This window comes from Mesoplodon densirostris, chromosome 13 (assembly GCF_025265405.1).
Source record: "Mesoplodon densirostris isolate mMesDen1 chromosome 13, mMesDen1 primary haplotype, whole genome shotgun sequence".
NCBI classification, from domain to species: Eukaryota; Metazoa; Chordata; class Mammalia; order Artiodactyla; family Ziphiidae; genus Mesoplodon; species Mesoplodon densirostris.
The window spans coordinates 57,997,079-58,024,640 of record NC_082673.1 but is presented as its reverse complement, the minus strand read 5'-3'; the positions used below and the strand labels follow the sequence as shown (position 1 = coordinate 58,024,640).

General features: G+C 39.7%; 1 protein-coding gene across 1 annotated transcript in view; it reads right to left on the bottom strand.

Annotated features, from left to right (window-relative positions):
- The window catches only part of SPAG1 (sperm associated antigen 1), a 92,079-nt gene that overhangs the window by 8,577 nt on the left and 55,940 nt on the right, over positions 1-27,562 (bottom strand). The window contains exons 11-15 of the mRNA XM_060116035.1: positions 17,739-18,134; positions 17,274-17,373; positions 11,889-12,041; positions 4,398-4,564; positions 526-658 (exon numbers count right to left, since the gene is read on the bottom strand). Coding sequence (XP_059972018.1) covers positions 526-658; positions 4,398-4,564; positions 11,889-12,041; positions 17,274-17,373; positions 17,739-18,134 — 949 coding nt within the window. The remainder of the gene's footprint in view (positions 1-525; positions 659-4,397; positions 4,565-11,888; positions 12,042-17,273; positions 17,374-17,738; positions 18,135-27,562) is intronic.

The window sequence follows — 27,562 nt, the reverse complement described above, 5'->3', positions numbered from 1 at the left end:
CCTACCTACGCCCTAAAAATCCCCAAATCACCATATTCTAGGTAACTATCTTTTTTACCATAATGTGTTAAACATGGCACCTGAGCAGCATTCTGGAAAAATCTGCCCATTCCTACTACACATTAGAAGATGCCGGGCCCTTCCCTTAGCACTTCAAGAGAAAAGGGGCACTGAAGACACTAGTTTGAAAGGCAGCTGATTGCTGCTCCCCCTCTGGAGGACCGCGCCGAGGCCTCCTCACGAGCCGCGGTGAGGCCACGCACCACGGAGAGTCAAAGCAGCACCAGCCAAGGCAGCCATGGCCAGGCGGGAACCTAACGCAGCCCACGTCAGACCTCCCAGCTCCAAGACACATCATGTTTTCAATCTCTCCGATAGCCCCGCCTCTTTAAAAAACACTCACTTAAAACAAGTTGCTATATAGAGTCTCAGAATCATGGGAATAAACTTTGGCAATTAATTTATCTATAATTTTTTCATCAAAACTATTAACATAAGAAATATAGAAAGTTACAAAGAACTTGCCTGTTTGTATAAATGGCACATTCCTTGTTGTTAATCTTTAAGCATTCACTGTATTTACTAAGGGCATCTTTATAGTTTTTGTCCTTTACACATTGATTTCCTTCTTCTTTAAGGGTTTTAAACATTTTTTCATCTATGGGACACACACAAAAAAGAGCAAGTATTCATATAAGCACCTTTACAAAACTTTAAGTATACTTTAAATTAAGTGACCACAAACCATACAGAGCTAAAGTCTAAATGGAACAAAACGTTGTATACAAATTAAGATAAATTGGCTATAAGTAAAAATGATTATACAATTATGACACTATTTTTTCAAATTAGAAAATAAAATACAAGTGATTCTATCCTTTCATCCATATTGGCACGCCTTCTTTTCTCTGCTGGAGATAGAAATATCTAGTGTTTGGTGTAGTAACTATTTCATAAAAAGTGAACAGACAAACCCATTAAAGCCTGAATTAGACATCTTCCAACAGTCCAAGTTTCCTTGGAATCACACCTCCTCCACTCTCTGCTCCTAAGGTTTAAGTAAAGCAAATCCCACCCTAGCCCTACCTTTTGGAGTAATCTTTGTTTTACTAACCAGCACACTATGTTCCCTTGGCCACAATAATCTAATTGGTCAGGAATGGACCTATGAGAGCCAATGAGCTACAATAAGATTTTAGTGGCAGCTTCTGGTAAGGTAATTCTTGCTCTTTCCCATGGAACATGAGGATAAAAGGAGGAGCTATTCTGCCATCGTGCGATGCAAGGGGAGAATCTGTCTGAGAATGGGGCCAACAGAGCAAGAGAGAGGCCAAGACAGACAGCTAACGAATAACCTCTGAGTGCCCAATCCAGCCATCCCTGCAGCTCTCCTACTTGTGGCCTTTTCCACAAGGGGTGCCGATAAACAACCTCTTTTGCTTAAGACATTAATGGCTGGGTTTTCTGTTATCTGCAATCAGTCCCAACTATTACTATTGGCTATTATGTTGCAGTGAGCATGGCTGACTCCTCAACTCAGGACCCATTTCCTTCTTCCTAAGGGCACCTCAACATTCATTCAGCTATCACTCCTCTCCTACTCAGCCCGCGTGTCCAGGGGAAGCTGACTCCACTGATCAGGAACTCATGGCATGGCATTTCTTCATTACAGGGAGTGGTTCAGCAATGGGCACATGACCCATTAGAATAAATACCGACAGAGCTCAGCCAACAGAATATAACAGGCTAAAAAAGCTGGGTCTTTGGGGCAACATATCTCCTCATTCTTAAATTAATGCCACCAAAAGCAATGGTGTCTCTCTCCCTTTGGACATTGATATGTGCAGACATGAAGTCTAAAACTGCTACAGTTCTATTATTTCTAGCCAGAGCCTGAGCCCTGACAAGTTGTGCCTGATTTTAGAGCCTGTCTGGGCCCTTTCAGTTACTTGAGCCAAAACTATTCCTTACAGTTATAAGTCAACAGATTTTCTGTTACTTGCAACCAGAGTTTTCTAACATACATAAAATGTTAAAATTTAAAGTTTTAAATCTATGTAATAACTTTAATCTATGGAGTATCTTGATATAAAATAAAATTGCATAACAAATTTTAAAATATGCCTTTAAATTCTGTGATCTAAAAATCTTGATAGATGTACTGAATTTATAGTATAAACTTGGAATGTAAAAAATAATCTTATTTGTCCCTCTGCACAAATGGCATGACATATTAACTTTTCATCCTTTATTTCAAATTACAGAATATTTCTGCCTAATGTTTCATGTTTCAAAAGAACTCACACTATGTGGCCGAATGACAGTCCCCATAAATCTTGGTATATCTAAGCTCTAAAACAGAATATTACAGAGGATATTTTTTCTTCCAATTTGCTGAAAAACTTTCCTCAAGCTTTTCTTCCTACATTGTTTTTAAGTCTTTGGTATCCAGTCTCACTAATAATTAGTACACAAATATAAACAGAAAGAGCTGATTATTCTTGTGCTTATGATTCACTATCACATATCTACAGTATGGTTAGTATATGCACGTTATTAGTAATGAACAGCTACCCTTTATTGAGCAAATGCTTTGTGCCAGGCCCCATTAATAATGGATTCTAGAAGCTAGAGATCTCCATATTTTTCCCAGGGCTGCTGAACCACCTAAAAGCCTTGGCAGAAGTTCCCTGCATCTTCTTCCTAGGCAATGAAAAGGGTGAGCCACTGGGACATCACGGCTCAGTGTGTCTGCAAGATGAAGCTCGACACAGACACACATGGGGTTCCTAAGCAGGCAGGAGAAATGGAGCCTCAGCCAGCTTTCAAGCAGGAGGCAAGCGTGAAGCCACATTAAACACTCGGCACAAAGTTCTGAGGTAAGCACTGTGGGGATGTAGGTATGGATGTGAACAACTACGATACAGGCAGGAGGAGGTACTGCTAGATATATGTTGTAGGGCTTTTTTTTTTTTTTTTTTTTGAAAACTATAGTTTATTTTATAAGAAAATTGGGATTAAATTACAAGGATCCATGTGACCCCAACTTTTGTCAGTCATTTCATGGTTTGTGAGGCTCTGGCCCCTTCCCTCGGCATGGTGGCACAGCCTGAAAAAAATGTATACTTTCTTGTTATTACTTAATAGAGATCTTCCTGGGCATGTTCCCCAAAACAAACTCCACAGGATGGGAGAAAGGTGCTACTACAGAGTAACAATCCTTGTTCCTACTCCCTCTCGGCTTTGTAAAACCAAAGTCAGATGTTATATAGCCCCATCCCCAACCTTAAATGTAAACAACCAAACGATGTTTTAAATTAAAGGCTTGCATCTTTGACATTCTAGAATTTCTGTATGGTGAGATTTATAAAATTCATATGGAAGTACATAGAAGTTCTTATAACAAATGATGGCATTCCCTAAGACTTAATCTTTAGATCTCTCAATTACACTCTGTACAACCTTGGTGATCTCATCTAACCTCACAACTTGAAATACCATTTATAACCTGCCTGCTTCCAAGTTGATATGTCAATACAACCTCCCTCCCCTCTCAAACTCTAAGTTCTTTTGAATGTCTAGTAGGTTTTCTGAACTTGATGTGTCCAAAACTGAGTTCTTGATTGTTCCAAATCTAATTTTTCTGCCGTTTTCCCATCTAATAAATGGCACTTCCATCCTTCTACTTTCTCAAGATAAAAACCCTGAAATTATCTGTAGCTCTTCTCCCACATCCAACTAGTCAGCTCTACCTTTAAATTGTAACTAGAATCTAATAATTCTCACTACCTCTTCTACTACCCTCTTTATTCAAGCCACCCTTATCTCTTGACTGGATTATTATGGTAGTTTCTTAATGCCCCTATCTCTTCCTTCCTTGGCTTTCTATAACTGCATCTCATCACAGTAGCCAGGGTGATTCTGCTCAGCTGTCAGTAGCTTTCTATTTGTTGTAGGGCTTTATTTTGCTTTATTATTTCAAAAACATCAATCTCATTAAACTAGCCTTGCCACATACATGGTGTGTAGAGAACTATATGCTACTCAATTCTTTTTTCTTATTTTTAATAATAATGCTGACTTAACGTTTATTAAGAGACTGTTATAAGCTTACACAGTCAGCACATGTGCTAAGTATTTCATATGCATCTCTCCATTTATTCCTGAGAATAACTCCATGAGACAGTTACTCATATTTCCCCCTTTCATATACACTCAAACACTGGAGGTATGCGACAACTTCCTAAGACTCTGCAGTTAGAAAGAGGGAGAACAGGGTCCTAACTTAAACCCATAGCAGACGCCTGAGTTCACGCACTTACCCTTCTGCTTTACTGTGAAAATATATGCACAGCTCACGATAACCCTCAGAAGAAATAAGTGTAGACTTCCCCTACCTGTGGTGCCCGGTTGGTGATGGCTGCAGGAATCTCCCACTTGGTCTGGGGGCGTCTCTGCCACAGGCCACCAAGCTCGCAATTGTGCGGAAGTGGGCACAGCAGGAATGGGTGACAGCTTCTCCCGCCAGCTTGGTCCATCCAGGGCCATTAAAATTTTTGTTATCCTGAAAAGAAAAAGAAAAAAGTTTTCTCTGTTGATCATGCAATTTGCTTTCTACATTACTGGAGGTCATATCAAGAGTAAAATTTACAAATGCTATGCACTTCCGTACTTCCCTGTAGAAACCACACAATCAAGCTATTTGCTGTCCATATAAACAGTCTTAAAAAGGACTCTTAAAAATTGCCCCAAACTATGTAACTTTAGATCCTTTTTGCATCACAAGAAAAAATTAAGACATTTCTCATTAGTTTAAAAAAATTTTTAATGTATATGCAATAAAATTTTAATTTTAAAAAAAGTGAAGTATAAAACTAAAATTTAGGAGGCCTAGAAGAAATATCCCCTGCATAACATTTCATATAATTACTAAATTGATAATGTATTACTCTTGAGAATAATCAGAAGTACTTTAGAATTTCTGTGCCCAAAGTGTATATGAAAGACAGGTGTATAACACTGGCTGCTAAAACTGATGAGGAGTAGCAGTTACATGGAATAGTGCTTCTTTTTGAAACATTTACCGATGGTTAAGATATTCTTTACCTTGTGCTTTTTTCCATCTCTAAAATTATCTACTCTTCTTGTTTTCATATGCATAAAGATGAAAGAATAGGATATTGGAGCCTACTACGAGGGCCCTTGTATTAATGACATTTGCTAATGGCTATCATAATATTGAGATAACATCCCTGATTATCACTTTCTCATCACTTTAAACTTACAAAATATCATACTTAGATTTTAAAACAAAACTGAATTATGTCAAGTATCTTTTCCAACCACAATGCTATGAGACTAGATACTAATTACAGGAAAAAATCTGTAAAAAATACAAACACATGGAGGCTAAACAATACACTTAATGATCAAGAGGTCACTGAAGAAATCAAAGAGGAAATCAAAAAATACCTAGAAACAAGTGACAATGAAAACATGACGACCCAAAACCTATGGGACGCAGCAAAAGCAGTTCTAAGAGGGAAGTTTATGGCAATACAATCCTACCTCAAGAAACAAGAAACATCTCCAACAACCTAACCTTACACCTAAAGCAATTAGAGAAAGAAGAACAAAAAAACCCGCCAAGTTAGCAAAAGGAAAGAAATCATAAATATCAGATCAGAAATAAATGAAAAAGAAATGAAGGAAACAATAGCAAAGATCAATAAAACTAAAAGCTGGTTCTTTGAGAAGATAAACACAATAGACAAACCATTAGCCAGACTCATCAAGAAAAAAAGGGAGAAGACTCAAATCAATAGAATTAGAAATGAAAAAGGAGAAGTAACAACTGACACTGCAGAAACACAAAGGATCATGAGAGATTACTACAAGCAGCTCTATGCCAATAAAATGGACAAACTGGAAGAAATGGACAATTTCTTAGAAAAGCACAACCTTCTGAGACTGAACCAGGAAGAAACAGAAGATATAAACAGACCAATCACAAGCACTGAAACTGAAACTGTGATTAAAACTCTTCCAACAAACAAAAGCGCAGGATCAGATGGCTTCACGGGCGAATTCTATCAAACATTTAGAGAAGAGCTAACACCTATCCTTCTCAAACTCTTCCAAAATATAGCAGAGGGAGGAACACTCCCAAACTCATTCTACAAGGCCACCTTCACCCTGATACCAAAACCAGGCAAGGATGTCACAAAGAAAGAAAACTACAGGCCAATATCACTGATGAACATAGATGCAAAAATCGTCAACAAAATACTAGCAAACAGAATCCAACAGCACATTAAAAGGATCATACACCATGATCAAGTGGGGTTTATCCCAGGAATGCAAGGATTCTTCAATATACACAAATCAAACAATGTGATAAACCATATTAACAAACTGAAGAATAAAAACCATATGATCATCTCAATAGATGCAGAAAAAGCTTTCAAGAAAATTCAACACCCATTTATGATAAAAACTCTCCGGAAAGTAGGCATAGAGGGAACTTTCCTCAACATAATAAAGGCCATATATGACAAACCCACAGCCAACATCGTCCTCAGTAGTGAAAAACTGAAACCATTTCCACTAAGATCAGGAACAAGACAAGGTTGCCCACTCTCACCACTATTATTCAACATAGTTTTGGAAGTTTTAGCCACAGCAATCAGAGAAGAACAAGAAATAAAAGGAATCCAAACCAGAAAAGAAGTAGATCTGTCACTGTTTGCAGATGACATGATACTATACATAGAGAATCCTAAAGATGCTACCAGAAAACTACTAGAGCTAATCAATGAATTTGGTAAAGTAGCAGGATACAAAATTAATGCACAGAAATCTCTTGCATTGCTATATACTAATGATGAAAATTCTGAAAGAGAAATTAAGGAAACACTCCCATTTACCACTGCAACAAAAAGAATAAAATATCTAGGAATAAACCTACCTAAGGAGACAAAAGACTTGTATGCAGAAGACTGTAAGACACTGATGAAAGAAATTAATGATACAGACGGAGAGATATACCATGTTCTTGGATTGGAAGAATCAACATTGTGAAAATGACTATACTACCCAAAGCAATCTACAGATGCAATGCAATCCCTATCAAACTACCAATGTTATTTTTCACAGAACTAGAGCAAAAAATTGCACAATTTGTATGGAAACACAAAAGACCCTGAATAGCCAAAGGAATCTTGAGAAAGAAAAACAGAGCTGGAGGAATCAGGCTCCCTGACTTCAGACTATACTACAAAGCTACAGTAATCAAAGACAGCATGGTACTGGCACAAAAACAGAAATACAGATCAATGAAACAGGATAGAAAACCCAGAGATAAAACCATGCACCTATGTGTCCTTATTTTTGATAAAGGAGGCAAGAATATACAATGGAGAAAAGACAGCCTCTTTAATAAGTGGTTCTGGGAAAACTGGACAGCTACATGTAAAAGAATGAAATTAGAACACTCCCTAACACCATACACAAAAATAAACTCAAAATGGATTAAAGAACTAAATGTAAGGCCAGGCACTATAAAACTCTTAGAGGAAAACATAGGCAGAACACTCTATGACATAAATCACAGAAAGATCCTTTTTGACCCACCTCCTAGAGAATTGGAAAAAAAAACAAAAATAAAAATAAAAAAAACCCAGACATTTCTCCAAAGAAGATATACAGATTGCCAACAAACACATGAAAGGATGCTCAACATCACTAATCATCAGAGAAGTGCAAATCAAAACTACAATGAGGTATCACCTCACACCAGTCGGAATGGCCATCATAAAAAAATCTACAAACAATAAATGCTGGAGAGGGTTTGGAGAAAAGGGAACCCTCTTGCACTGTTGGTGGGAATGTAAATTGATAAAGCCACTATGGAGAACGGTATGGAGGTTCCTTAAAAAACTACAAATAGAACTACCATATGACCCAGCAACCCCACTACTGGGCATATATCCTGAGAAAACCATAATTCAAAAAGAGTCATGTACCACAATGTTCACTGCAGCTCTATTTACAATAGCCAGGACATGGAAGCAACCTAAGTGTCCATCGACAGATGAATGGATAAAGATGATGTGGCACATATATACAATGGAATATTACTCAGCCATAAAAGGAAATGAAATTGAGTTATTTGTAGTGAGGTGGATGGACCTAGAGTCTGTCATACAGAGTGAAGTAAGTCAGAAAGAGGAAAACAAATACCGTATGCTAACACACATATATGGAATCTAAATTTAAAAAAAAAAAGAAAAGGTTCTGAAGAACCTGGGGGCAGGACAGGAATAAAGACACAGACATAGAGAATGGACTTGAGGACACGGGGAGAGAGAAGGGTAAGCTGGGATGAAGTGAGAGTGTGGCATGGACATATATACACTACCATATGTAAAATAGCTAGCTAGTGGGAAGCAGCCGCATAGCACAGGGAGATCATCTCGGTGCTTTGTGACCACCTAGAGGGGTGGGATAGGAAGGGTGGTGGGAGGGAGACGCAAGAGGGAGGAGATATGGGGATATATGTATATGTATAGCTGATTCACTTTGTTACAAAGCAGAAACTAACACCATTGTAAAGCAATTATACTCCAATAAAGATGTTAAAAATAAATAAATAATTTTAAAAAGGTGGTCCCCAAGACTGAGAAAGTTACTGGTAATTAGTAGAATGCATTCAAATTAGTTAGCTCAGTAGTACTTTTTGTGTGAGAAAAATTTTATATTTATATAGAGGCAAATGTAATACATACACTTTTCCTGCAATTTCATAAACCGAAATTTCAATAGTGATCTTTGGTTATGATAACCACATCTCATATATTTTAGTGTAAAAAATAAATTTGAAAAAATAAATGTATAACCACCCACAATAGCAGAAGAAAAAGAAAGAACATTTTAGAAAAAAAGAATTTACAAGCAAAACTTGTATTACCAGCAGAGAGGTAAGGAAGAAGCAGCTGAAAAGAGATGATGTGTTGCCTGGGAATAAATAAGTATAGACAGGGAAATGTAACACATAATATTCCTGGGCAGGGATATGGTTAATGGAAGACACGTACAAAATAAGCACAGATGTTTAAATTTAAGGGAAAAAAAGCTGCTGTGGCTTAGGTGGCAAAGCAAGCATAAATATGGGAATCATGAAAAGGAATAGTGAAATTTTCTAAATGGGTATTTTATAGAAGATATATATGGCAAAACCAGACAAAACCTCCTCATCTTCTTATAAACGATGTATCAGCAAGAGCCATTCAATTAAAAAAAATGAATGAGTCTTAAAAGTCAATTTGTGTAAAAGAACCTTCCTGAGTACATATAAAAATTACAATACAATCCTCAAAAAGCTAAACAGAATTACCATATGACCCAGCAATTCCATGCCTAGGTGTATGCCAAAAGGAACTGAAAACAGGTATGCAAATAAAACCTTGCACGTGAATGTTCACAGCAGCACTATTCACAACAGCCAAATGGTGGAAACAGCTGAAAGGTCCATCAACGGATGAATGGATAAACACAATGTGATACATCCATACAACAGAATATTATTCAGTCACAAAAAGAAGTGACGTCAACACACATGCCACACCGCGGACCAACCTTGAAAACATTATGCTAAGTGAAATAAGCCAGACACCAGAGGTACATATTGTATGATTCTATTTATATGAACTATCCAGAAAGGGTAAATCCATAGAGACAGCAGATCAGGTGCTTGGAAAGGGAGAATGAGGAGTGGATGCTTAAGGGGGACAGAGTTTCCCTTTGGGGATGAAATATTTTGGAACTAGTTAAAGGCGGTGGCTGCACAACACTGTGAGTGTACTAAAGGCCACTAAATTGTACACCTTAAAATAGTTAATTTAGCTGTTATGCGAATTTTACTTCAATTTTTTAACAAAGTATAATGCAGAAGGCTCAGAAATGTGAATGACCACAGTCTCTCCGACATAAATTCCTCCCTTCAGACCATTCAGCCTATCATTATGAACCAGATTTCCTAAAACACCTCCTCAACAGCCCCCTTGTCTCTGTCAGATACTTCTTTGTTTCACGAGAACCCCTAACCCTGGGAGAAGATCCTACTTTCCCCAACCATCTCGGAGACTCCCAGACAGAGGATGGGCAAATTAAGAGCAGAATTCCACAGTATGGGGTGAGCCACACTCTGTCTGTTGGAGAATGCATTCATTCCACACAATTTTACTGAGGATGCCTACTGTACAAAGTACCGCAACTACAGAGTGCGGTAGAAAACACAACCCCGACCTCCAGGAACTCCTAGAAGAATGAGAGAAAAAGAACAAAAAGAGAGGGCAGAGAATTTACAAACAATACAGAAAGAAGGCACAGGTGGTAGGAGAGGAGGCTGAAGGGCACGTGTGCTGGGGAGATGGTGGATCAGGGAAAGTCCTCTTCTTCGGGACAAGAAGGAATTAACCAGACAAAAAGGGGGAAGAAGAGCCTTCAGACACATATGAGGAGGCAGCAGGTGGCGTGCAGCAAGGCAGCTGTGCAGCAGGAGAAAAGGCCTGGAGAGCTCTCGGTGACACGCCTGATTTTACAGGATGGAGACCAAGCCGTGAATGCCCACGGTTCCATCTGGTCCCACTCAGATCCAATAACCAACGTCTACCCTTTACTTCTGGACAGGCTGGGACCAGACAGGTCCTGAGCGACCAGAGTAGAAGCACCAAGGAATGGCTGCCCACTCTCCACACAGATCTTTCCAAGAGTTTTTCTCCGAAGTGCAGTGGAACCAGGTGGGGAGGTAAGGCAGTATCTCAAAAAAAGAATTAATCCAAAACCTGCCATTCTCATTTTCCATAGCTTTGTTCAAGGTCCCCTCGTGTTCTCTCAACGCCCTTCACCTCTCCAACAACTGTGGCCCACACAGACAGAGGCAGCCTGACCTCTCTGTGATCCCCACCTCACTAATGTTCACACTTGGGGAGAATCTGTCTTATGTTGAGTTGTTCCCCCTAGCTATGTTCTAGTTTGCTTAAAGACAGAGGCTATGCCATTTTTTTTTTCCCTTTCTGTCTTTTTGTGGGGTGTGGGGCATGGTACACTAGACCAACACAAGGCTCAGTGTAACATACACATACTTGCAAGAAATTATACTTTGGACAAATGGGATCAGAAAATATTCTACATAACTAGAAATGTTATCCAAGTAGTAATTTTCAAAGTTCATCTGAAAGCAATTTATGAAGTCTGGAAATTCTTACCTTCCCATTCTCACCCAGGGTGTAAATAGGTCACAATGTAACTTAGAACCAAATTCTGTGCTATTTTACCATTTTAAGTTAATACTCATCCTAGATGAGTGTCTATTTAAAGGGCACATAACCCAAATATCTAGCAGGCCCATGAAGACATCCATCAAAACCATTTGGTTTTGGGCTTCCCTGGTGGCGCAGTAGTTGAGAATCTGCCTGCTAACGCAGGGGACACGGGTTCGAGCCCTGGTCTAGGAAGATCCCACATGCCGCAGAGCAACTAAGCCCGTGAGCCACAACTACTAAGCCTGCACGTCTGGAGCCTGTGCTCCGCAACAGGAGAGGCCGCGATAGTGAGAGGCCCGTACACCACGATGAAGAGTGGCCCCCGCTTGCCACAACTAGAGAAAGCCCTTGCACAGAAACGAAGACCCAACACAGCCAAAAATAAATAAATTTTTTAAAAAACCATTTGGTTTTGAAGGAATGAAAGAAGACAATCATTCATGTAATGCCAATAACGAAGAACACGTCTACACTTTGACATCATTCTTGAAGGAGGGGAGGAAAATAAAATCTCATTCATTAGAAAACAACTAGACCTCAGGCGGCTGCCTCTGATTAGGTTACCTGTTAACACTGTCATTTGCTATCTGGATTCCGCAGTCTATTTGCAACACTGTTTTATAATCCACATAAGCTTTCTGATACTGCTCCAAAGTTTCATAGGCCTTTGCTCGTCGAAGAAGAGGCTTGATTGAGAATGGATGAAGTTCCAGAGCCCTAAAGGAGACAGAAATATTACACTGTCATTTGTTTTGAAAATTACTTCCTAACTTACACTTACTGAATGTATCCGATAGGACTGGACTCTCACATACATTCATATCTGATATTTTACCTTGGGGATCCAGCAACATACCAGAAAGGCAAACCCAGAGTAGCAGAGCAATCAAATCTGTGGTTACTTCCTTTCTTTTAAACCAGTATCGAAGCCCTTTGGCATTTACTCTTTCCCCCAGTGAGACTGAACTCCCTGACAGCAGGCGGTGCCCTCCCTCCCACTCCCCTGTGTACTAGCAGAGCCCATCATGGCACCAAGCACAGAGTAGGCTTTCAACAGGTTCTTGTTATTGACAGATTAAAAGGAAAATTTTTATTTGCACCTATGTATTTAGTAAGGCACTTAGCACAGAACCACAAAACCTACACTGCATTTTGAAAATAAGCTCTCCAAAACTTAATACAGTTGGATTATGATTTACTTGCTGCCAAAGGGCTTCAAACATAGACCCGAGGAAATCAAGGGAGTAGGTATCCAATGATTTCTTGTAAGTCATGAATTTTCACCTTGCACTTTTTAGTCTATGAAGCATTTCCAATATCACTAGAGATGTATTTCAAGGTTATGTTCCTTGGTTTTATCTGAAGTAACTGCTTAAAGTACCTCACTACTTAAGGCACTTCATTATATTCTGAAATAAAGCATACAATCAAAAGATTGTATTTATGAATGAAAACTATTGTACTCTTAGTTTTAACAAAATCAACTGAAACTGTAAAGAAGTACTCCGTGCAGAGATCCTATGAAGAGCTAATAATCCACTAACAAATCTCTGTGCCAGACTGTCCACAGTGGGGATAAAGGTTTGCTCTTCTGGTAATTCTTATGCATGAGCAGTTTATATATCAGACATTTAACTTGCTTCAGGAAAAGCACGAGTGAGGGCTTCTTGACTTTTTCCCCAACAGTCCTGGAGATCTGCTGTCTATTCCTGTCTACAGTGATCTGGAAGGAGGAAGCTCCAACAACATCTGCCGGTGCTATTCTCTGCAGACATTCTCATCTAATGTCACAACAAGCCTGCAAGGTAAATAGTAATATGTTCATGTTGCAGGTGAGGAAACAGAGACACACAGGGAGCAGTCTGCCCACGTGCCCGTTCTTCTGAATTTAAGCTACAGGAAAGCAAGGGCGTTGCGGGAGCTGATCACCACTGTATCCCAGTGCCTAGATCACTGCCAGGCCACTGGAGGGGCTCGGCAAACCCCTCCCAAATGAACCTGAGGGCCTACACTCTTTCTACCACGAACAGAAACAAGAGCACCACAGATAAAGGAACTCGGAGTCACCTGCCATTCAGGGGTCCCCAAGTCCTGGGCCACGGACCGGTACCAGTCCACGGCCTGTTAGGAGCCGGGCTGCACAGCAGGAGGTGAGCAAGCGAAGTTTCATCTGCCGCTCCCCATCTTCCCAGTCCCTTGCATTACCTCCTGAACCATCCCCCCAATCCGAGGAAAAATTGTCTTCTGCAAAACTGGTCCCTGGTGCCAAAAAGGTTGGGGACCGCTGCTCTACATTGTACAGATACTCAACTGCACGTGCGGGTGTGTTCCTCAGCTACGTACCACAGAATTTGTTCTAGAAATGTCATTAAACCTAATTAGTTTCATTTCTTTGAAAAATAACCAATTTTGCTCTGCCTAGGTGTTAGGATTGGGGATGATTTTAATGATCTCCTTTGCGTTGTACTGGGTTTTAAGATTTTTTTCTATAATAGGTATGTATTACTCTTGTAACCAGTAGAAGTTATTTTAAAAATAAAATTAAAGTCTATTAAAAACACGCAAACACTAGAAAACAGGTTTCTGGGCATCTGTACCACTGCCTTAAATCTACCTTAGTTAAATGCTTAGGGGATATTAGCTACACAGTGATTATAAATATAGGTCACAACACAAGACTACCCCCATTTTACAAAGACTTCCAACACCCAAGGTGCTATTTATCCACAAGAGAGACCTGAGGTAGGCGTGGAATCTAAAACTGAATGAGATGATGCATTTGATTTTTAGCATTGCCCAGCCAAGTAAATGCAAAGCTTTTTCTCTTTAACCGCAATCCTGAAAATGAATGCGAGCTTTTTTTTTTTGAATGTGAGCTTTTAAGTGGGAATTCCACTAGAAGAAAAAAAGAAAAAAAAAGCACATCCATTCATAAAAACAAACACAGATAACTTTTAAACCAGAGTTTACAAAAGCTTAACTATTCAAGTTAACACAGTTAAGATTCTTAAATCGTCTTCTAATTTCAAGTCCGTCTGTGAGCAACAAAGATGAGAAAAAGCAGAGGATTACTAGGCAACATTCATTCGTCTTGATTCTGTCAGAATACCATCAATGGAAAATCAGTGAAAGATTTTTGATATGGTTTAGATAACCCAAAAAGATTATCTGACAGATGGGAACAGTGTAGATTTTTCTTTTAGCTGATAAGCAATTATGAGAATGACAAGTAATTTCTAGAAATAATTCTAGAAATTCTAGAATTATTTCTAGAAATTGTTTTATTGTTTAAAATCATTTGGTTTTAAACTTTTCTTAGGTGTCATAACCCTGTTTCATGCTTCACCTGGAAGCCTAACCTAGAAACCTGGAGATGCTGAGGCGAGGAGAGGGCAGGGCTTGTAGCCACTGAGCTCCTCAAACAGCCTCATGCTCCTAGCAGCTGCTCTCCATAAGCCCCTGGGAAAGAGCTCAAGGGAAGTGCTTCAGAGTAGGCCCCAGGAGTGCAGACACTTAAAATCAAAGACTTTTCCCCCAAAATGCATACAAAGTTATTTAATAGGTTCCCCCTCTCCCTTATTTTAAACTTTGCCCTGGGGAGTTTTTCTTTTTCGCTGTTTGAATCCTGCTACCACTTGTTTTGTAATAAGCGCTCCTGCAACAGGAAACAACTCTCCAAGGAGCAAAGATAATTAACTGAAAAACTAAAAACTAGGCTCCCTTTTAAAATGTATGTAATCTTTTTGAGGTGAAGAGAAAACAGTCATCCTTCTGCTAATAATTGGTTCCTAGTTTATACAGATTTAAATACAGCCATATTTCAACATGTTCACATAAGTAAATCATGGTTTCCCTGGCACTGAAATGAGTTTGAGAATCGCTGCTTTGGAGTAAAATCACCCCATGCCCCTTATGCTAAGACTCATACACCAGGTATCAAAGAAAACATCTAAGTAGGTCAGCTTCTAGAAAGGTCAGTACTGACCAGCAGAGCCAGATTCCTCGGCCTAGAACACAGCTCTTAACTAAGGACACCTTACCTAAACCACCACCCACCTCCCTCCCTCCCTCCCCTGCAGGCAATCTCCCGCTCTCCTCCAGGGCAAACCTCCATTCTAGCGCCCACCCCCACTCCGGACCCCAAAATCTCCTCTGTGACTTCCTCCTGGGTCTACACTGAAACACAACACATCTGAGCAAGAAAATGTCTGCCACCTTACTCTCTCTCACTTAAGGATAAAGTGAGTCCACTGTTTTTTTTTTTTTTTTTGCGGTATGTGGGCCTCTCACTGTTGTGGCCTCTCCCGTTGCGGAGCACAGGCTCCGGATGCGCAGGCCCAGCGGCCATGGCTCACGGGCCCAGCCGCTCCGCGGCATATGGGATCCTCCCAGACCGGGGCACGAACCCGTATCCCCTGCATCGGCAGGCGGACTCTTAACCACTGCGCCACCAGGGAGGCCCCTGAGTCCACTGTTTTTAACTAGAGTCCTGAACTCACTCACTGAAGGAAGACCTAAGACAAGTCTGAAGGGTAATATATTACCATCACACACTTGAACTGAAAGGTCCTTAGCTGCAAATCACAACATGCCTGATAATCTGCAAATACACGTGGTCTTGTTGTTAGTTATGGGCAGCGGTAAATGTTTAACAACCGGCTCTCCTGAGAAAAAAGGCCCAGATTTGGGGCATTTGCCAATTTTCATGGTATTAGTAGTACTCCAACCATGGCAGATTTCAACTACCAACTTGACTTCAACCAACTCACAAGATCCTGAAAACGTAACAATTAGCTAGTGTGAGATAGCACAGCAGTAGGTGGGGTTTAGAGTCAGACCAAAGTGAATATAAATATTATTGATTTTAAATATGAATATGCAAAATCGGCAAAAAATCCAGGCAGCTCACGGCCTTCTTTTTAAACTGCAGGCACAGATACCAGCAAGATTTTATCCATATCAATAAACAGATACTATCAATTGAAAAAAAATTGTTTACCTTATAATCAAGGTGTCCACATATGCTACTGTCCAAACTAGGGCTTCTGAGAGTGAAAGGGGGTGATATTAACAATTATACCAGACTACAGGAGTAAACCAAAACTGTGAAGGTTAAACCAGTACATATGGCTTCTTATTTTTTAGATGCACTAATAGTAGCTTATTTCCAAAGGGCTCCTGAAGCAGGCTTATTATTTAATGGTAAAATGATACTTTTTATTCACGTAAATATATTCATCCATCTCAGCATGTAACTTGTTGAGTACCATGGGTGACTAATGTGCTTGAGGGATGCAACCCTATAATACATGATTCTTGACCTCAGGGAGCTTAAAATCCAATGCAGTGGATGACATAAGTACCTACAGGTGTGAGAGTGACAGTGCAAGCATTACAGCCATGCAGATGACCAGGGAGCCTGAGGTGACCAGGAAAGCAGAGAGGATGGGGAAGCTGAAGAGGAAGAATTTCTGAAAAGCAAAGATGTGCAGAGGGCATTATAGATATGGACCAAATGGGAGCAGAAAGCTTTTTTGGGGGGCAGTGTGGTGACAGAGGAGGTTATAATTACCTAGAAGACCATACTGAGCCACTGAACGCCCGCTGAAACAGTCTGCACAAAATAAGCCTTCAGGAAAAGCTATTCTGATGCCACAGTGGATTGGAGGAAGCAGAGAGACTAGTTAGAAGGCTTCTCCAGTACTCTGGGATTGATGTGAAAAAGAGTATGAATTAAGGTGACAGAAGTGGAAGTGAAAAAAGTTTGCACAATCTTCTATAATTGTCTTCATATATGTGAAAGGATTTACGAGTTTTATGTATTAACCAATTAACACATCTTAAATGTCTTAAGAAATTAGACTCTTATGCAGAAAATTCAGTATATTAAATACTGCATTCATCAGTGAAATGATAATCTCTTGACAAAGCTGAAAACGGGCAGTTTACCTGTTACAATCTTGAATGCAGCCACTGCAATTTCCGTCTTTTAGGTAACATGCTGCTCTATTTGAATATAAGATACTTAGATCATCTGCACTTCCACTTCCTAAAATCACATTTAATTAAATACAGTTAAAATCCATTAGCGAAATCACAGTTCACCAGACGACTGAGGTCTCCCGCGGCACTGCAGTCCTACATACACCCCGCTGCTAATGTAGCTCCGAGGACCTCCCAGTGCCCGCAGTGGCCACAGAGGCCAAGCCCGTAAGGGACCGCTGCAACCCTGCCCCGCCCGGGCACACGCTACGCGTTCCAAGGTACAGCTCCCGGAGGTGGAGTCGCTCCCGCCCTGCCCTCAGTTACTGGGAGGGATCTGGAGGTGGCCCGCGCCTCTCCCGCGGTGGCCCCTTTAGGTCCCGCGAGCCGCAGCCCGAGGGGCCAGGGGCCCCGCGGGCGCAGCTCACTCACCTGCAGGCTCCAGCTGCGCGATCGCCGCCGAGTACCTGAGAGCAGCCTCGGCGAACTGTCCGTTTTTAAAGAGCTCGTTGCCCTCGCTCTTCAGGCCGGCGGGGCCGACTGGGGCGGCGGGCGCCGGCGCCGGTGGCGCGCCAGGTCCGGGGGACGCGCCAGCCGCGGGGTCCCCGGCGCCCCGCCCGCCGCCCGGGTGCCCATTGGCGCCGCCCGCCGTCGCTGGGGCCCGCGGCCTGTTCCGCTTGTCCGCGCCGGCCTCCAGCGCCCGGCCCCGCCGCAACGCGCCCCTCTCCGGCCGCTGGCCGCCCTCGCTCTTGCCAGTCAGCTTCTTCTGTACGTTGCCCATGGCGCGCGGCTCGGCGGCGCGCCCGGCAGGCGCCGGCTCCGCGGCCTCTGTCGGGAGTGGATGCGGGAAGTGAGTGTTTGCATCATCGCGAGCAACTACCAGGGAGGCCGCGGCTGTGCCGGCGCAGGGGCGGGGTCGCGGGAGAAGCCGGGCAGAGTGGGCCCGCCCCTCGGGCGGAATCCGGCGGTTCCGGCGCCTTTGGGGGGCCGGTCGGCCCAGACGGTTAACAGCGGAGGCCGCGCTCCGAGCCCTAGTGGCTTCCCGGGCTAGGGACGGAAGCCAACCCCGGATTTAACTCTTCAAACGCTGAAGAGCTTGGGACGTGAAAACCGGCATTTCAAAATCATTCCCTTCATCAAAGCATACGTATCGAGGTAGGTCTTACAAAATATGTACTTTTCTTCCATTTACAGTTTAGAAATGAATGAATGAAGTTACTAAAACTTGAATACAATAATTGCACCCAAAGTTAGGGCACCCTTTCTTTACGTTAAGGGACTGGGAGAAGATAATTTGAAAAAAAAAAAAGTCCAAGTGATTTTTAAGCCATTTAAAAATGATTTTAGCAAAGAACTCACATAAAACAGGCACCTAGTTTTTAAAGTGAACCTTAAAAAGACAGTAAAATTTCCAGTACAATACCTTATTCAAACTTAAAAATTCCTTTGATCTTGATTGAAAGATTTCAGGTACTTATCAGAGCTTTAATAATTGATTATTGAATTGGTATTTAAATAGGCAAATGATGCATAAACATTTCATTGATGGGTGTCTTAATGTTTAAAACAAAGCAATTCATCATTTCAAAGCACTAAATGCAGAGACTTCCCAGCTTTCTCTTGTAACAAATTCTAATCTGATTTTTAATGAATCTATTTCCCATTCTGTTTCATGAATGGTAAAGCCAGAATTTGAAGCACAAAGACAGAGGAAGTAGAAAACCACTAGTACTTAAATAAAAATCAGTGGATGGATGATCACCTTAAGGCAAGCAATGAGTATAAAAACACACTAATTAATAAATACAGTTTTCTATACAGCAGAATAACATCCAGTTTTGGATCACTAACCAAAAGGGGCTTAACAATAAAAAGATGATCTTATTATAGAGATAAATCCCCAAATTGGACCCAGAGCAAGGCTCCAGTACTCTTCATCTGGCATCTGCTGCTCAAGTCCCACCCACCATAAAAATGGATGGAAGCTTAAGTCAGTGTCAGTAGAAACGATGGACAGCTAGTATTATTTTCTATTCCCTTGTATGTCTGACCAATACTATTACTAAATAAATGCCATTTATTTAGAACTTAACATGAGTCAAGACCTTTACATACGTTATCATTTTTCATTATCATTAATCTTCATACCAAGTATTGTCCCCACATTACAAATGAAGCAAGAGAAACACAAGGAAGAAGCTAAGGAATTCTCTCAAGCATGAAGAGCTAGAAACCAACATAACTGAGATTCAAAAGAAATGAATGCTGTACCTTTCCTTAAGACTGAAATGACCCTTAACATTTTCCTGCAAAGGTAAGCAGAGGCCTGAACATGAAAGACCTGTGAGTCCTGTTGGGTATTTAACTACCTGTGGGACATTCCAGAGGAGCTGTTCAGGAGGTAGCTCCAAAAGTAGATCAGAGGCCTTATCTAGAGACATTGACTTGGGAGTTGCTGGCATAAAAAGGATCACTGAAGTTTGAGTGTGAATGGAGTCACCGAGATCTTCCAAAGGATCCCTAAGAAATAAACACTTAAAGGCGGGCTTCCCTGGTGGCACAGTGGTTGAGAATCCGCCTGCCGATGCAGGGGACACAGGTTCGTGTCCCAGTCCGGGAAGATTCCACATGCCGCGGAGCGGCTGGGCCCATGAGCCATGGCCACTGAGCCTGCACGTCCGGAGCCTGTGCTCCACAACGGGAGAGGCCACAACAGTGAGAGGCCCGCGGACCGCAAAAAAAAACCCCAGAAAGACACTTAAAGGATGATCAGAATCTCCCGTGGAGATGGAGGAGTACCTAGAAATGAGAGAGAAAACAGGAGGGTGTACTGCCTCAGAAACCAAGAAATAAGAGTATTTCAGGGAGAAAGGAGTCAACAGTGACAAATATCAAAGGAAGGAATGGCCAAGAGTTTTGACTGCATAAGAACTAAAGAAAATCATTAGATCTGAAGACCACAAAGACTTCAGTACCCTGGGGTGGGGTGGTTTGGGTAGCTGGTAGATATAAAAATCCTCAATGAAGTACTAGCAAACTGTTAAAAGGATTATACATCATGACCAAGTGGGATTTATCTCAGGAATGGAAGAGTAGTTCAACAGTAGAAAATCAATCTATGCAACACATGACATTAAAGGACAAGGGGAAAAACTGACATCATCATAACTGACATTGAAAAGGAACTTGACAAAATCCAACACCCTTTCATGATAAAAACACTCAGAAAACTAAGAAGTAAAATTTCTCAACATGATAAAGTACTTTTATGAAAAATAGCTAACATCATACTCAATAGTGAAATCCTGAAAGCTTTCCCCTGAAGCTCAGGAACAAGACAAAGATGCTGTTTTCACTGCAGCTACTCAACATTGTACTGGAAGTTGTAGCCTGATCAATTAGACAGGAAAAAGAAATAAAAGACATACATATTGGAAAGGAAAAAGTAAAACTATCTCTATTCATAGATGACATGATTATCTACAGATTATCTATCTATATATACCTATCTATATATAAATGTACATATATTCCCAAAGAATACACACACACACAAACCACTACTAGAGCTAATAAGCAAATTCAGCGATTTCAGGGTACAAGATCTACAAAAATCAGTTGTTTCTATAAATTAGCAATGAAAAATCCTGAAAGGAAATTATGAAAATAATTCCATTTACAATAGCATCCAAAGGAATAAAATATTTAGGAATAAATTTAACCAAGGCAGTGAAAGACTTGTATAATAAATATTGCTGAAAGAAATTAAATAAATGGAAAAACATCTCTTGATCATGGATAGGAAGACTTAATGTTGTTAAAATATTAATACTATATAAAGCAGTCTACAGATTCAACATAATCCCTATCAAAACTCCACAGCTTTTTGGGCAGAAATGGAAAAGCTGATCCTCAAATTCATGTGGAATTTCAAGGGGCCTAGAATAGCCAAAACAATCTTGAAAAAGAGAACAAAATCAAAGGACTTACACTTCAGATTTCAAAACTTATGGAAAGCTACAGTAATCAAAACAGCGTGGTACGACATAAGGACAGAGATATAAACCAATGAAATAGAGAGTCCAGAAATAAACCCATGCATCTATAGCCACGTGATTGTTTTTTTAGGGTAAAATATGTTTGAATTTTTATCAAACGCAAATCAATGAAACATCTAAAAACCACAGCTTTGGACCATGTCTGTCAGTCAGGTGGTTTGTTTGTTTGTTTGTTTTTTTCAATACATCTTTATTATTATTTTTTTTGAGGTATAGTTGATTTATAAGTTTTAGGTGTACAAGATAGTGATTCACAATTTTTAAAGGTTATATTACATTTATAGTTATTATAAAATATTGGCTATATTCCCTGTGCTGTATAATATACCCTTGTAGCTTATTTATTTTATACATGGTAGTTTGTACCACTTAATCCAATACCCCTACCTTGTCCCTCCCCGCTTTACTCTCCCTTCTGGTTTGTTTTCTATGTCTGTAAGTCTGTTTCTTTTTTGTTATATCCACTATTTTATTTTAGTTTTTAAATTCCACATATAAGTTTTATCATATAGTATTTCTCTTGCTCTGACTTATTTCACTAAGCATAATACCCTCCAACTCCATCCATGTTGTTGCAAATGGCAAAATTTCACTCTTTTTTTAAGACTGAGTAGTAGTCCTGTGTGTGTGTGTGTGTGTCACATTTTCTTTATCCATTCATCTGTTGATGGACACAAGTTGCTTCCATATCCTAGCTATTGTAAATAATGCTGCTATGAACACTGGGGTGCATAGATCTTTTCGAATTAGTGGGTTTTTTTTAACATCTTTATTGGAGTATAATTGCTTTAAAATAGTGTGTTAGTTTCTGCTTTATAACAAAGTGAATCAGCTATACATATACATATATCCCCATATCCCCTCCCTCTTGTGTCTCCCTCCCACCCTCCCTATCCCACCCCTCTAGGTGGTCACAAAGCACCGAGCTGATCTCCCTGTGCTATGCAGCTGCTTCCCACTAGCTATCTATTTTACATTTGGTAGTGTATATATGTCCATGCCACTCTCTTACTTCATCCCAGCTTACCCTTCTCCCTCCCCGTGTCCTCAAGTCCATTCTCTACCTCTGCATCTTTATTCCTGTCCTGCCCCTAGGTTCTTCATAACCATGATTTTTTTAGATTCCATATATATGTGTTAGCATACGGTATTTGTTTTCATTTTATTTGAATATATACCCTGGAATGGAATTGCTGGATCATATGGTAGTTCTATTTTTAGTTTTTTTGAGAAACCCGCATACCGTTTTCCACAATGGCTATACCAATTTACATTCCCGCCAACAGTGCACAAGGGTTACATTTTCTCCACATCCTTGCCGACATTTGCTCTTTGCGATCTTTTTGGTGATAGCCATTCTGACAGATGTGAGGTGATATCTCCTTGTGGTTTTGATTTGCATTTCTCTGATGATTAATGATGTTGGTCATCTTTTCATGTGCCTGTTGGCCATTTGTATATCTCCTTTGGAAAAATGTCTATTCAGGTCCTCTGCCCATTTTTTAATCAAGTCTTTTTTTGACATGGGTTGTTGGAGCTGTTTATATATGTTGGATATTAACCCCTTATTGATCTTATCATTTGCAAATATCTTCTCCCATTCAGTAGGTTGTCTTTTTGTTTTGTTGGTGGTTTCCTTTGCTGTGCAAAAGCTTTTTAGTTTAATTAGGTCCCATTTGTTTATTTTCGCTTTTGTTTCCTTTGCCTTAGGAGACAGATCCAAAAAATATTGCTACAACTTATGTCAAAGGATGTTTTGCCTATATTTTCTTCAGGAGTTTTATGGTTCCTGGTCTTACATTTAGGTCTTTAACCCATTCTGAGTTTATTTTTGTATATGGTGTTAAAAATGTTCTAATTTCATTCTTTTACATGGAGCTGTCCAGTTTTCCCAGTACCGCTTATTGAAGAGACTGTCTTTTCTCCATTATATATTCTTGCCTCCTTTGTTGTAGATTAATTGACCATAAGTGTGTGGGTATGGCCAACTGATTTTTGACAAACGTGCCAAGTCCATTCAATGAGGAAAGAATAGTTTCTTTAACAAATGGTGTTAGGACAACTAGATTTCTACATGTCAAAAAACAACAACAAGGGCTTCCCTGGTGTCGCAGTGGTTGAGAGTCCGCCTGCTGATGCAGGGGACACGGGTTTGTGCCCTGGTCCGGGAAGATCCCACATGCCGTGGAGTGGCTGGGCCCGTGAGCCATGGCAGCTGAGCCTGCACGTCCGGAGCCTGTGCTCCACAACGGGAGAGGCCACAACAGTGAGAGGCCCGCGTACCGCAAAAAAAAAAAAAACAAAACAAACAAAAAAAAAATCAAACCTAAGTTGGACTCCTTCCTACCTCAACTAATCAAAATAAATCAATGACCTAAATATAAGAGCCCAAACCATAGCACTCTTAGAAGAAGACATAGGAGTAAATCTACATGACCTTGGATTTAACAGTGGATTTTTTTTTTTTTTTTTTTTGGCCACACCACGTGGCACGCGGGATCTTAGTTCCCTGACTAGGGATCAAACCCATGCCCCCTGCATTGGGAGCAGGGAGTCTTAACCACTGGACTGCCAGGGAAGTCCTAATAGTGGATTTTTACATATGACACCAAAGGTATAAGTAACAAAAGTAGATAAATTGGACTTCATTGAAATTAAAAACTTTTGTGCATCAGAGGATATTATCAAGAAAGTTAAAAAAACCCACAGAATGGGAGAAATTATGTGCAAATCAAGTATCTGATAAGGGTCTAATATCCAGAATACATAAATAACGGTTACAATGCAACAATAAAAAGACAACCTAATTTTAAAATGGGCAAAGGACTTGAATAAACATTTCTCCAAAGAAGATATACAAATGGCTAATAAGCACATGGAAAGCGGTCAACATAGTAAGTCATTAGGGAAATCCAAATCAAAACCATAAGGAGTTACCACTTTATAACCATTAGGATGGTTATACTCAAAGAGGCAAACCATAACAAGTGTTTGCAAGAATGTGGAGGAACTGGAATCCTTATATATTGCTGGTAAGAATATAAAATGGTGTAAACACTTTGGAAAACAGTCTTGCAGTTCTTCTGGAAGTTAAACATAGAGTTACCATATAACCCAGTATTCTGCTCTTAAGTATATACCCCCCCAAATTAAAAACATATGTACACGCATAAACACAAACCAAAAATACTTGTACTTGAATGTTCACAAAAGCATTATTCATAATAGCCAAAAAGTGGAAACAACCCAAATGTCCATCAACTGATTAATGAATAAAGAAAATGTGATATTATCAATGTAAGAAAATTATTTTTCCGTAAAAAGGAGTGAAGTACTAAGACATTGTTCTTAGTAATATTTTTTTGGATATGTCTCCTCAGACAAGGGAAACAAAAGTAAAAACAAACAAATGGGACTACATCAAACTAAAGAGCTTTTGCACAGCAAAGGAAACTATGAAAAAATGAAATGGCCACCTACTGAATGGGAGAAGATATTTGTAAACAATATATCCGATGAGTTAGTATTCAAAATATACAAACAACTCATATAACTCATAGCAAAAAAACCCAAACAACCCAGTTAAAAAATGGGCATAGGATCTGAATAAACATTTTTCCAAAGAAGACACACAGATGGCCAACAGGCAATGAAAAGATGCTCAAAATCGTTAATCATCAGAGATTAAAACGACAATGAGCTATCACCTCACACCTGTCAGAATGGCTGTTATCAAAAAGACAACAAATAGGGGGCTTCCCTGGTGGCGCAGTGGTTGAGAGTCTGCCTGCCGATGCAGGGGACACGGGTTCGTGCCCCGGTCCGGGAGGATCCCACGTGCCACGGAGCAGCTGGGCCCGTGAGCCATGGCTGCTGAGCCTGCACGTCCGGAGCCTGTGCTCCACAACAGGAGAGGCCACAGCAGTGAGAGGCCCGAGTACCGCAAAAAAAAAAAAAAAAGACAACAAATAATAAGTGTTAGTGAGGATGTGGAGAAAGTGTAACCCTTGTACACTCTTGGTGGGAATGTGAGTTGGTACAGCCAGTATGGAAAACAGTATGGAGATTCCTGAAAAAATTAAAAACAGAACTACCATACAATCCAACAATTCCACTCCTGGGTGTTTATCTGAAGAAAACAAAAACACTAATTAGAAAAGATATACAGACCTCTATGTTCATTGCAGCATTATTTACAATAGCCAAAATATGGAAGCAACCTAAGTGCCCACTAATAGATGAATGGATAAAGAAGATGTAGCATACATATATAAATAAATGTACATAAAATATATAATAGAATATTACTCAGCCATAAAAAAGAATGAAATCTTGCCATTTGTGACAACATGGATAGATGTAGAGGGTATTATGCTTAGTGAAATAAGTCAGACAGAGAATAACAAATACTGTATGATTTCACTTATATGTGGAATGTAAAAACAAAACAAATGAACAAACATAAAACAGAAACAGAGTCATAGATACAGAGAACAAACAGATGGTTGCTGGAGGGGAAGGGGCTGAGGGAAAGAGAGAAAAAGGTGAGGGACATTGAGAAGTAAAAACTTCCACTTGCAGAAATAAATGAGTCACAGGTATGAAATGTACAGTATGGAGAATATAGTCAGTAATTATGTAATATCTTCATATGGTGACAGATCATAGCTAGACTTACTGTGGTGATCATTTTGAAATGTATAGAAATACAAAATCACTAAGTTGTGTAGCAGGAACTAACATGTTATCAGTCAATTATACTTTGAAACCAAATAAACAAGCTCATAGAAAAAAAGATCAGATTTGTGGTTACTAGAGGTGGGGAATGAGGGGAGGGGGAAATGGATGAAGGCAGTCAAAAGGTACAAATTTCCAGTTATAAGGTAAATAAGTACTAGGGATGTAGTGTACAACACGATAAACATAATTAACACTTTTATATATGAAAGTTGTTACAAGAATAAGTCCTGAGATCTCATCATAAGGACATTTTTTTTTCTATTTTAAAAATGTTGCATCTATATGAGATGATGGATGCTTTCTAAACTTACTGTGATAATCATTTCATGATGTATGTAAGGAAAATCATTATGCTGTATGCCTTAAACTTTATACAGTGCTAATGTCAATTATATATTAATAAAACTGGAAGAAGAAGAAAAAAGGAATGAAGTACTGATACATACTTCAACACTTCAACATGGATAAACCTTGAAAACATTATGCTGAGTGAGAGAAGCCAGACACAAAAGGCCACATATTGTATGATTCCATGTACATGAGATATTCAGAATAAGCAAATCCACAGAGACAGAAAGTGGATTAGTAGTTGCCAGGGGAAAGGGAGATGGGAGTGACTGCTAATGGGAATGGGATTTCTTTTTGTGATGATAAAAATGTTCTGGAATTAGACAGTTGTGATGATTGTACAACCTTGTAAGTATACTAAAATCTACTGAATTTGTAAAGGATGAATTTTATGATATATGAATTATATCTCAAGTTTTTAAAAAGAATGCTTATTTTACCTTACCCTTGACAACAAAGAATATTTTTTTTCCATCTCAGTCAATTTGATGGGAGAAAAAAATCTATATTTAACTTTCATCTTTTTATTAGCAATACAAAAATGTATTGATCATTTAATTTCTTCATTAGTGATTTCTCTGTTCCTATGCTTTGTTCATTTTGGTACTAGGCTCTTTAACTTGGTCTTATTGTTTTGTAAAAGCTCTTCATATTTAAGGTCATAAACCCTTTGCCATTTTACTAACTTGTCATTTGCCTTTTATTTTTTTATGACATCTGTCTTATACAAGTTTTTAATTTTTACATAATCAAAATAATTCATCTTTCTCTTTATGATTTTGTCTGTTGTTTTAACTCTTTGAAATCCCCACCCTTCCACCCTCCTGATCCCACCAATACTAGGACAAGAGAAATATTTACACTTTATTCTTCTGTTTGTCAATGACTGTTTAATTTTCTTATATTTCATTTTTAAGTGGAGAATAAGCAACAACACTACAAGGGAGTCTAGAGGCTTACTTTCCTCTGACGGCCACTTCTAAATATTCTCTACTAGGGAAGGAAAACACAAATAGGGAAGTTTCCGAGCAAGCCCATGAACTCAAATCCCAGATCCAATCAGCCTGGTGAGGACAGGTATTTCTTCATAGCAGTCCTCAAAAGGACAGG